Source organism: Dipteris shenzhenensis, chromosome 19 (genome assembly GCF_047967505.1).
Source record: "Dipteris shenzhenensis isolate YYH24624 ecotype China chromosome 19, Dip_SZ_1.0, whole genome shotgun sequence".
Classification (NCBI taxonomy): domain Eukaryota; kingdom Viridiplantae; phylum Streptophyta; class Polypodiopsida; order Gleicheniales; family Dipteridaceae; genus Dipteris; species Dipteris shenzhenensis.
In genome coordinates, this window is record NC_141614.1 from 14,055,786 (window position 1) to 14,068,311 (window position 12,526).

The window sequence follows — 12,526 nt, forward strand, 5'->3', positions numbered from 1 at the left end:
GAATCTCACAGACAATAGAATATTTCTTATCTGAATCTTTCCACCCTTCACGGTCTGCAACCTGAGATCGACACAAGATATCGCTTGCAACAACTAGAGCGCCTCCTCATTCGAAACTTATGAGAAGCCACCATAGACCAGCTTCCAAACTCTGTCAACACTGCTCTACTTCACGCACTTCAACTTGACCAGGTGCGACAGATGGGTCTGGCACCCACAGACCCTCAATCAGACGAACAACAGACTCACCTACCATCTGCAACTCACCACAACCCATGGCCTCTAAACCCTCCCTCAATGCAACGGAGCAAGGTACTGGGAGCTGAGCTCAGAAGGGGAAAGGAGCATGCACAACCCTACTCGTCGTGTGCCTCTCATTCATCGAAAAGAGATCAACAATGTCAACGACAGCACACTTTCGTGAATGCACAAGGTCCGCTAAGGTCAGGACTGAAACAAGAAAATGGCCGAAGATCTTTTGAGAAAAGAAAGAGAGAGAGTCTAGTTCAAAGGATTGTTATCCCTACAGCAGAAATGGACCAAGAGGCAATATCACAATGCATACCCCATAGTCAAATGGTGTAGCAAAATGGAAGAGCTTATCCATTGTGGAGATGATCAGAGGAAATAATCTTCTAGCATTCATTTGGGTGAAAACAATTAGCATGGTTGTATCACGACCACAGCTATCGAAAGGGAGACTCCTTAATACCACAATTGCTTAGAGAACTTGTCATTCCTTATTTGGGAGTTTTTGCTATGATGCTTTTGTACAAATAGAAAAGAGATCCCAGGTGCAGCAGAATTGACAGCCAGGTAAATGTTGTTTTTGAGGAAATAGACATTATCATCAAATGGATCCTATCACATACCAGTGCATGCATGGTATGCTTGATTCAAAGTTGTCCAGGCATTGTCTATACCACCTTTTGGAGGCCTCCTGCTGCAGGCTAGACTGGCAGTTCATTTAGCTGATGGGTGTAATTTCTTGTGAATATATATTAGCGATGAGTCAAAATCAGATTAGGCCGCACTCGCAAGTGGGAACAAGGGCAAAAATGCTCCATGAAAAAAAGTAATGAACTACTCACTAAGGAGAAAATAGGAAACAAAACCAGCCTTTTGTCTATCTTGGAAATTGCAAACATTGAAGAGGAATGGGATATGTCAGAGTTATATAGAAACAAGAGCTACAGCCAGATTGAAGTTTTGAAGGTCAATCACACCATAGAGGTGACTCCACTAGGAGAAAGCATAAGAACACAAGCTCAGCAACAACTTAAAACATCTCACATACCGCTTCAATGTTTTCGACAGGATTAGTTTTACAAGAGGATAGACATGTAAGCTAAAATGCGTCTTCAAAACTGATCATAATCATGCATAAGACCCTCACCCACATGACTCATCTGAATAGCCTAATGTGGCAGCACAATAAAGCTCAGACTGCTTGTGAATGAGTGATAGACTCAGATCCAGAGCTTTTTAAAATCAATCATTTATATTTAGTTCTTGTCTATTTGAAGAAATGAAGGAAAATAAGAATTTGTAATTATTTACACATAATTTTCCAGAGCGCTTACCAACTGGCTCAAGTTTTTCCCTCACCAATGAATGTATTATTCGCAGAGAACTTTTTAAAAAAAGGATGACTCTTCAGACGTCCAGAAAGTGTCCAATGGCATATTCCTGGTGGACTATCTATGCATATGCATGGAGGAAGGATATGGCTATCCACAGACTATGTAATGTACCAGTTTATAGATGCGCATTAATTTAGCCGCTTCACTTATTGTGTCATTGTAGTGATGGCGGAAGACCAATGGATTAGTGCAAAAGAAGCTTGTCAACCACAAAACTGACTCCCTCTCAGCACAGAATAGGCGAGGACATGCCAGCAAATGAGAACCTTGTACTCATAGGCTCAATCATCAACCTGTGGATGAGGAGCAGATCAAAGAAAAGTGGAGGCAAGCATTAAATTGTACCCTCTGGCTGACTTGGTCAAAACAAAGGAGAAAGTACAGCAGGCAATAAGGAGGCAATAGCGTAGAGAGCAAGGCAATTAGGGGAACAGCATGGGAAATCATCCAGGAGTGAGAGGAATGAAGGAGAGAGAAGAAAGCAGAAAGTGTGTCTATACAGAGATTAAAGGGAGGAACGTTTGATAAGCTTACCTCAGCTCCTATTGCAGCACCTATTGTACCAGAATTCTCATCTTGTATCCCAGTTTGTAATGTCGATGTTTTGATTCTCCATGATTTCTTTTCCCATTGCATAAATATGTATTTTACAGTTTAGGGTCCTCCTCCTTGTTTTAAAGGAAAGCGCAGCTGGAGATCACACAGCTACTAAAGGGAAATCTCCTCTTGCAAGCAGTCAAAGGCTGGACGTAATACTTCCTCTTAGAGTCAGACTGACCCCACCTCAGACAAATCATAAGATCCATCCCTATTTTGGAATGAATGTAATCCTTATTCACTGTCCTTGCATCATTTTCTTAGAGGAAGTTACACAAAGGCCCTGGCATTTAACATTTGGTGGACAGAACATGGCTACATTGCTCAGCATCACAGCATTAAAAAAACCTCAAGATAGAGCGAGAACTCGTGTCTGTCAGTGCATCCTACTTTCTCATAGTTTTCCACATTCATGACAGAGTTGTTAAGAAAATGATTAATAAATCATCTTGGGCAGTGTTGAAGTCTAGGAGTGCATCCTACTTTACTCATAGCTTTTCATAGTGATGGCTAAGACATTAGTACAGAGATTCAAATATAAGCATATTCAAAACTTGGTTACGCTCTTTGTGAAAGACATTTTACAAGGGTTATAGAGTTTCTTTGGCCAGGGTCCTAGCCATAGTTAGTTTTTGATCGCTTACTTTGTTTATAGATGTTCATACACTTTTTTGCCATTTAACTAGTAACAAGTTTTTGTTACACACCGCGTGTACAGTTCTAGCTGGAAGAGCCAATATTCCAGCACCGACACTCGTTCCTGTAATTAATGCAACAGCACCTCGAAGTGACCCTTTTTCAGTTGAGTCAACGTTCTCAATGACCAGTTCTTCTGTGAAAATCTCAGATGCCTTTGAATCAAGGACATCCTTAGGTAGAGTTGGATGTTCATTCGTTTCACTACCTTTGAGATTTGACTGTGGTGCTCTGATAAACCTATAAACAAAGAAGGAAATATTTATGACAATTTTAGTACATGTCTCTATTTGTAGCTGTGAGAAGCCTTACTTAAAAACAATTTACATGCATGTTGGCATTGGAAACGTCTTGCATCTTTAGGGGCTCACAATTCCATTCCTCAGGCATGGAAAGGACAGAAGGTTACAGTACAGCTATGCATCAGAAATTGGAAAACAATACGAGTTGGAAAACATCCAAAAAATTAATAGTAAAAATAACATCACCTCAAGACAGTATCATCTCCAGTCCTCCATAAAAATCTACGGCCATGAATATGCCTTTGATCCTTCCAAAGAATCTGTGATGGCCTGATGTGTCCATTAGTATGAATACAGAATTCTGTATACTTCTTATATCTCGAATCCCATGAAAGAGTGCATATAGAATTCTGCAACACGCACATGAAAACAGTACCGAAGCTTCCATTACTTAAAATTCTGAAGAGAACTTGCATTTAAAAGTTGACCTGACACCAATTTATCTTGTAAAGATTCATGGTATGTCCCATTCTAAGTCAAAGACGTGAAATTGTGTAATATATTAGAACTACCAGGACTGGTCGAAGCTGCCCAGAGGATTGAATATGCCAAATTATCATAGTTACACCAATATTTTTTCCACAGTGTAACCCAACAAGGGAAGAACAAGAAGTGAAACGGCTAATATTTACTTTCAACCTTATCCTGCCCCTTACTTCCTAGTTGCATTGCTGACTTCTTCTGTTTTCTTTCTTCTTTAAAATCCTCAATGCAAAGGCCTCATTTCTTTGGCATTTCTCTTGCAAGGCCAACCTTAGACTCTTTGGCACATGAAAAACTACAATATGATCTTCTCAATGGTATATGATCCAAGTGTGTGTGTGCTGCAGTAAGTTATGGGCCATTGGTTCATTGTGGGAAGGGCTTTTGGAGATTCCCCAGTTTTTTGTTTGGATTGGAGGCCTTGGCTTTTTGTGGTCCATCTCTTTTTGCTGGAGGGAAGGGGGCATCCACACACTCCACGGCAAGGTTACCAAGCCTGAAGAGCCAGTAGCAGTCAGAAATTTTGTGCTTAGAGACGTTAAAGCATTATCTATGTTTATTGGGATAACTGCATGACTTAGTAATTCCACGTGTTTCAGTACACCGAGTCTGCGTTTAAAGCTTGGACCATCTTTGAGAATTTGTAGGAGTCCACCAGCACTTCGATGATAATTATGCTCCAAAATCAATTGTTCATGATGATGATGAAGGAAGAGAGTCTATACATTGACGCCTGATGACGGTCAAGATTTCTCAGGGATCAGCTGGCAGTCATTAGTCACAAGGTGGATTCTGGCCAATTGGCCATGGTCTCGCACCTTGGACTAGGAGACCAACAACAATTCGAGTACAATTATGCCCCAAATTCAATAGTTCATGATGATGATCAAGGAAGAGAGTCTATACGTGACCACCTGATGGTGGTGAAGAATCTTGGGGATCAGCTGGGCACAATTAGTCGCAAGGTGGACTCTAGTGAATTAGCCATGCTCAACCACAGAAGCTTTCAGCTGCTGGCAAAGGCACAGGCAACGGTCAGGTGTTGAATACATTGTGTCAGATTTGGTAGTCACATGGAGTCTACAGGTGACCTTGGAGGTCTCAGGGCTCAATCTTGAGAAAGGCAGAGACAGATTGATGGATGCCTCTACTAGGTTTACAAATGAGCTGGATGATGGATGGGTAGAAATAGACCCTTGGTGTTTGGTGCCTGACAAGGTCAAGGCTCATCCAAGTTCATGAGGATGGTCACCTGTCAGTTGAAGGATGGCTTGACCACTTGTCGAGCATGTGGCGGTGACTCTGTGGATGGACACCATGGTGTTACCCGGGCACGTAGAAGACTCTGTCGAGCATGTGGCGGTGACTCTGTGGATGGACACCATGGTGTTACCCGGGCACGTAGAAGATTCTGGCAGATAGTGTGACACTGTCTGACAGTGGCAAATCCAATCGGCATTCTGATTCTTATAATCCCGGTTGGCTCAGAGGTCTGAGGACTGTGTGGAGCTGTACCAGGAGCAGCAGAAGATTTGAGATTGTAGACCAGTGTTTGAGGACCCCTTCAATTGTTCCTGAGAGCTCTCCTGTGGGAGCTAATGGAGCATCACTTTGAACGGGCGGGTGTAGGCCCACATTGGTTTGAGGAGAAGGATGTCAGAGAAATTCATGTGAGCCCCCGATAAGGACATTGGGGAGAGACACCTGCATAAGGTTAGGTCTTCATAAGCCTACCACATGGGCATAGGTAGAGGATGCTACATGGGCAGATCTGAGGCATCAAGTAATGTCATGTGGGCAGCAAAAAGGCTACCACCTGCATCATATATGGATGCACAAAGCAGATCTGACGAATCTGGCTGCCACATGAGCAGCATGATGTGCTGAGCCAGAGGGGCTGGAGTGCCCTGCAGCAGGGCTCGAATGGCAGGGCTTCATGGCCTAATATAGAGCCTGGAAGGGCCCAGGAGACCCTCTATATGCTAACAGATTATACATACAAGGGAGTCGGTGGGAATGATGTTCAGGAAACTCACAGGGAGAGCAAAAACTCTCTTCATTTGACTCACAACTTAGAGCATTATTGCCCACCACCTCAGCTTTTCCTTGATAGAGCATATTAGGACCTACAATTTTACCTTTACCGTTGTAGTATTACAAATCCTAGGATTAAAAATAGTGGTGGTTGGGTTTTCCAAGCCATTCATATCTGGATACTTGATTAGATATTTCAAATCAACCAGATCTCTTACACCCCTGCTTGTCTAATTAAGACCTGTATCCATGGAAATATCTCCAAGTTACGACTCCTACTTGAAACCGGTTTTGGACAACCCCATTGATCACCTTTCGATGGATCAGGCCGGGCCATGTCTGCTTAACTCGATTGGCAAGTTGGGACTTTGCAGACAATTAACATGTTCATCAGCTAGGCAACCTGGTTCCACTAAATGTAAGTTTGTTAAAAAAGCTGCCCTTTGTTTGGCCGACAAGTTTACTGGTAGCTGCCTGTACAAAGAAGCGGCTTTGAATAGAACACTGTCTGTACTAAACATTGACGCGAAAGCAAGTTTTGTTATCCTGAAATCATTCCGTATTACAACAAGAGATCGACTTGGTTGGAAGTTGCAACGTGGAAGGTTTTGAAAACGAGAATCAACATAACATGATTGAAAGATATCGAAGCTTTGGATTAGGCGCCTGTAGGTAGGGATGTCGGCTGAAGCCACTAAGAATGCAGTTCTATGGATCATCTGCATATCCGCATTCCGCTCTTGACATGAGAAGAAATCACTTTATTCAAGACAGGTCCTCATGTACGATTTACAGCTCCCAGGTTTCGATGTTGCCAAGTAGGTTTACCAAACTCTGAACTTGGAAATTGTGAAAACAGATTTCGTAGCGCCCGTAACATTACCTCTGCAAATGATGCTTTTGGTCGTTTGTACGATAGGCTGGAAGTAACTCGCCATCCCACGGAATCTTCCTGCTCCTGATGTCTGCGGTCACGGCCTGCATATTGTGGACGTGGGTTGGCTGTAACGGGCTGTCTAGCCAAATACCCGTACTTCCCAGGGTCCATGCAAGGTGCCGCAGGTCGTCGTTCGGTATATTTTCAATCTCAGTTCCGAGATGGGCTTCTACTTTCTCCGTCAACTAACGTAAGCTGTACAAGATTTCAGGCGGAAGCTCTTTGAGTCACTCTCTTGTGACTTCTCACATCCACATGCTCTCTGCGTCCCCCTTCTCTTCTACTCCCTATTCTCTATGTCTACTTTAGACACGAGAGGTACCCACATGGAAGCTCTCTGCATCACTCTCCTTTCACTTCTCACATCCATATACTCTATGTGTCTCCCGTCTCTTCCACTACCTATTCTCTATGTCTGTCGAGAGAGTTGCTCTTCCTGAGCGCTAAGTAGCTTTGCGCAAGGAGAGTAGTTTTTCTCCTCTCACAACCATAGACTCTCTGTGGCTGTAAGTGTCTCAATTCTCTGCACTAACGTATACTCTATGTCTCTCTCTCTCTCTCAATTCACGAGAGAGTCGCTCTCCCTGAACTTTCAAGGCAGGAGAGTAGAGCAGAGTTTCTCCGACATAAAATGACGTCAATCATGAGCATGCACACAGTGCACTTTTCTCCCTACATTTTTTCATGACACGTTGCACATGTGCATATTTATAGTCAACCCAACATTACTCTCACTGCATCTTTGTCCCATGAACCTTTGCATTATTCGTTCTCAACACAACAAGATGAATTTCATTCAGTAGGCCTGCCGTGAATCGATAGAAATAATGAAATATGTGTTGTTTAATTATAAGAGAAATCAATGTTTGCATAAAGGAGAGAGTGGTTTGACCAGTATATATAGTTAGAACTGTGAAAAATGTGGTTATTTTTTGTGTTTGTCCATATGTGATCTATAGTTAAGCCATGGATTGTAGTTGGTTGAAGAATCAATTATGTAAAGTTTTTGTTGTTCATGTAAGTTGTTAGTTTTATGTTTTTATTGTTTGGTTTGTTGTAATCTATGTTGAAATCTCCTATTATTGTTGTTGGTATATTACTTTTGATTTTTTGAATTAGTTTTTCTAGTGATGATAGTAGTGTGTTAATTGTTGACAACGGAGAGTTATATACATTTATTATGGCAATAGATGTAGAGTATTTTGTGTTGAAGATAGTGAGTAAGTATTGGGATGCTTTGTCTTCGATGTAATGTTGTTGAACCAATTGGGTGTCTTTGGCGTAACAAGTTGCTATACCAACACCATTTGTTTTTTGCAAGCATGTGAATCCTGGTAATGATATTTGCGTTGATGGGTTTATATGCAATTCTTGGAGACATAAAATTGTGGCTGCTAGGAGGCTTTTATCATTAAGTATGTCTGTGGAATGAGAGTAGATGCACGTGTGTTTAGGAATTACAACAATACATGGTTGTTTTGGACTCTGGAGAAGTTTTGTTGTTGGAGGTTCCATTGTCTATCTGATTTAAGGCGTTTCATTTCTTTTAGGACATTGGTATCTACTTTGATGTGCTTTCGTTCCAATGGTTTGACGAGGTAAAGGTTTTCAGGGTTTCTTATACGCGATGGCGTTGTGTATGTTAGACCATGTGTTTTAATGAGGGATGGATCAAAGGCAAGGTAATCCATTGATAGCCCTTGCGATCTATGGATTGTTCGAGCAGCAGCTGGTTGTATGGGAAATTGCTTGCGAGATATAGAGTTTAAGATGTTTTTACCTATTTGGAACTCTTTTGTGATTTGTTGAATTGGTGTCCACGTATTTGGAATGTCAATGTTTTAAAGGGATGAGTTTTGTATGCGTGCTTGTTTACCTATTTTGGAGTTGTTGAATAATACCCAAACGTGTTGTTCATTTCTTATAGTGGAGTGCTTGAATATTCCATCTGCTCCATTTACCAAACCATTTGGTATATTAAGATTTCTTGAACATATTTCTACTATCATTCTTGGTTTTAAATGTAGTGTTTTGTGTAATCCAACAGTTTGGCTTGGGTTTGAAGGGATTGTTATGGTCTTGCTGCATGTCTTGTGTCTTTTGTAAATAGCTTCTAGAATATGAGGATTATCCTCTAACAAATGAAACACTTCCTTATTATGAATATCTTTTGATGCATTAGTATAGAATAGGTGTGGAATGTTTTGTTTGAGTAATGGTTGTCTTAGATAGTTGTTGTTTATGTAGGATATGTCTTCTTGTGTATGATCTCCCGTTCTAATTCTATTTAATATAGATATGAATTGCATGTTTGATTGACGCATTGGAGTTGCGAGCTCATATTGGAAGACATTATCTTTCCAGAACGATGTTTGCATTGATGTTTGTGTTAAATGGTTGATGAAGATCCATGCATCTTTTGTGGGGCTAATAAGTCTCTACATAATAAAACATCAAGTCCTCCAAATGGCTGAAGGTGGTTCTGTTTAATTTCTCGCAAGCATAGATCCGCTGCAACTAATGTGCTATGTCCTATCAATGACACCTCGTCAAAGACAACAAGTTCAAGATCTTGATAGAATTGTGATAGTTCTTGTAACTTTTATGTAGAGAAGCTTGTGTAGTGGGATGCCATTAGTGGAAGATGAAGTGATGCATGGATAGCTATCCCACCTATGTTAAAAGCAGCTTTACTAGTGTAAGCCAAAAGAAGAACTTTTGGATAGTGGACATTGTGTGTTAGTTTGTGCGAGTAGTTTCGCAGAAGCGCTTGCACTATGGTGAGTAGCGTAAATGTTTTCCCTATGCCTGCGTTTCCAGTTAAGAAAAAATGGAATGATTTTGATGGAGAGTATCTTTTCTTTAGCATTAAATCCTCGACAATAAGTCGTTGTTTGTTGTTGAGCAATCTAAAGTTAGTGTAGTAATCATTGTTTGACTGAATTTTGTATGTTAAGAAATTGTTGTTGACATACTTTTTAGATGGTGGATTCTTTGGTAAGTCCATTCCAATGTCGTAATTTCCAATGTTTTTGCTTCTTTCTACATCACTGGATGATGTAGTAGTAGTAGTAGTTGTTGTTGAACTTGATGGTACTTTTGGAATGAGTTTGTTGAATTGTATTTTGTTTGGATCTATTATATGTTTGTTGTCATTGTACAGATCATGCCATGTGGAGGTAATGTTTTCAAGAGTTGGTTCAATGTTGTGATATGGAAGGAATAGAAGACATTGTTCTATATAGTAATCTTCTGGGCATTTATTTTGGCTGTAGTTGTTGAATCTTATGATTTTTCCTTTTTTCCTTTTTTTAGTTGTGTTTCGAAAAATTGTGTAGTTGCTAACAAAGGATGCCAAGCAAATGTTGTGTAGATTTTCTGAGCGTTTCAAATATTTTAGAATAACATCATCGAAGAAAATGTTTGTGCTTTCGAGGTTCAAGTGTTGGAGTTGCTCTCTATGCTTTAGTAACAATGTTCTTTTCTCTGGTGGATTGGTATTAATGTATTGAAATTGCATTGTTGATGTGGAGTGTTGATGTGGAGAGTGGTAAGGATAGTGCTAGATATACAGCCTGTTGCAAACTTATATGTTGAGTATTCAAGATTGCGTTACCCACTCTTCTTATTCTTTCGTTAGGCGGTGCATTGGAATCGATGCATTGTGATAGTGCCTGTTGAACTGCTAGAGTGCTCTCTTTGTCCACTTTCATCATGTAAGATGTACAGTAGGCTACTGCGCCGTGAGGATCAAGAATGAATTGGATATCGGTGTTTGCATCCCATAAGTGGGAGAGAGTAGGATTGAAGTTGTTGGTGTAAATGTCTTTTGGTTCCATTTTTAAGAATATTGTAGGTTGTGAAATAGATGATTGCAATACCAAAATCTACTCTTCTTCTGTCATATATAAAGTTTCTAAGTATGCATAGTAGTCTAATTTTTATGTGTCTTCTTGTAGTAAATTTGAATTAATTAAATGAAGTTGTTTCTTAAGGTTATTTGTTCATAGGTCATGTTGTAATGGAACTAAGACTTTTGTCGTATACATGGGTGGCCTAGGATAACCAAATCGACATTTATTTTTTTTCTTAAAGCATGTTTTACGATGTTTGTGTGCTTGAATTTCTTTTTTATCACATGGAAAAAGTAAAATGTTTGTCGAAATGTATTTGTCAACAAAAGTTTCAATTTCATCATTAGAAGATATTCAAAAAGTGGGTGCATTTTGAATCCACAAAAGTCCATCATCGTGTTGGCTACCTCTATTTTGGAATTCTGTAACAAAAAAGAAATCGCTAACTTTCCCGAGAATTGTTTCATCTTTTCTTATAACATTTTTGAGTGCTTGGAATTTGTGGACATCATATTGAGCTGTGGTGACAGGATCTGCTAGAAGCAAGTTGTGAATATTCATTTGTGAATCTGCATTTTCCTCTAGCGGGTCCAATCTTATTTTTTGGATGGCTTTGATTAATGGTTCCCATAGTTTTTCTACTGCTGATAGTGTTACAAAGAAGGTTGGGGGGCCTAATTGTCTAGGCATTGCGAAAAGGTTTTTTTTCAAGTGTGCTTGTAGTCTGCTGATGTTCTAAGGTGGAAGAAGTCTCGGTATCCTATGTTTGAATGAAGTATTTTCTCAATGTTTGTATCCAATAGAGCATCCTTTGCTTGTAGCGCTATTCCTTTTGTTTGTGCTTTTCGCATGCGAACCCAAGATGATGATAGAACTTGTCTCACTAAAATTTTCACTATTTTGAAGAAGAGGTTTTCTATAGAAAAAGCAAATCGACAGTCTACATTTGTGAGCTCCCACCTTGTGATGTCTTGGTAGGAGATATGTTTAGGAATGTTATATTGTTGTGGGTTTCCAAAGAATAGCATAGGAAATGAAAGCTCTTCACAATATTTGTCTTTGAAGATGCTTAAAGGTGAAAACCCTTCTGAAGGTGCAATTTCAATAGTGTGTCCTGCAAAGTCAACAACTTATTGGCTTGTATAAATGCCGTGGACTAAAGTATTTGTGAGAAGTTTTTCTTCCATTATTTTGTCAAGGTTTTGTTGTTCCATTGTCTCTTAAAGGTGTTCATCTTGATTTGCACTTATGTGCTCAATTGCTAGAATGAGTTGTTTTAGAATATATTCATAATGATCATATTATTAAAAAAATTTCACAATTGAAATTGCATAATATAAAAAATAAGACTTCTTCATATGCAATTATAAACAAGTTCAAAAAATACGTTCTAATCAATAAATTTAGAGTTCTCTAAGCTAGACACAGGCATAACTAATCTATCACAATAACATCAGTAATGTCTTTATTGGGTCGGGAAGGTTTGTGCTCCTCATGTTTGGATTTTTTTGATGAAGTTTTACGTTTCACTTCAGAGGTTATAGTGGACTTCAAACTAACGTAGTCTGGATTTTCACGAAGAAGCTTCTTCGCTACACAAAAGGAAGACAAAAAACTAATCAAACATCATTTTTCCTTCAAAATTAAAACTTAAAAAACAAAGTCATGCAATCATCTTGAGCATACGCCTCTTGAGCCACTTCTTGGAACGAGCTCTTCAACGATTGCCGTGGTGTTTTTTTAATTGGAAAACTCTTTAAAAGATTTTCCTTTGGTGGCTTGCTTGAGGTATCTAACACCATTGGAGTAGACCTTGGACTAGGAGGAGATGTGTTATTTTCAGCATAAGAGCATGCAGAGGTAGCAGGCAAACCTAAAAACACTATCTAGTTAACCAATCGATCTCAAAAATAAATTTATATAATGAAGAATGAATATGAAACTATATTTCAAGTTGAATACATATCTAATAGAGTGTTA

At 39.6% G+C, this 12,526-nt stretch overlaps 1 protein-coding gene across 1 annotated transcript in view; it reads right to left on the bottom strand.

Annotated features, from left to right (window-relative positions):
- The window catches only part of LOC147890123 (uncharacterized), a 33,684-nt gene extending 26,377 nt beyond the window's left edge, over positions 1-7,307 (bottom strand). Inside the window, exons 1-3 of the mRNA XM_087391118.1 lie at positions 6,639-7,307; positions 3,425-3,588; positions 2,948-3,176 (exon numbers count right to left, since the gene is read on the bottom strand). Of these exons, the coding sequence (XP_087247244.1) occupies positions 2,948-3,176; positions 3,425-3,588; positions 6,639-6,803 (558 nt within the window). The 5' untranslated portion in view covers positions 6,804-7,307. The remainder of the gene's footprint in view (positions 1-2,947; positions 3,177-3,424; positions 3,589-6,638) is intronic.
- Positions 7,308-12,526: the final 5,219 nt, after the last annotated feature.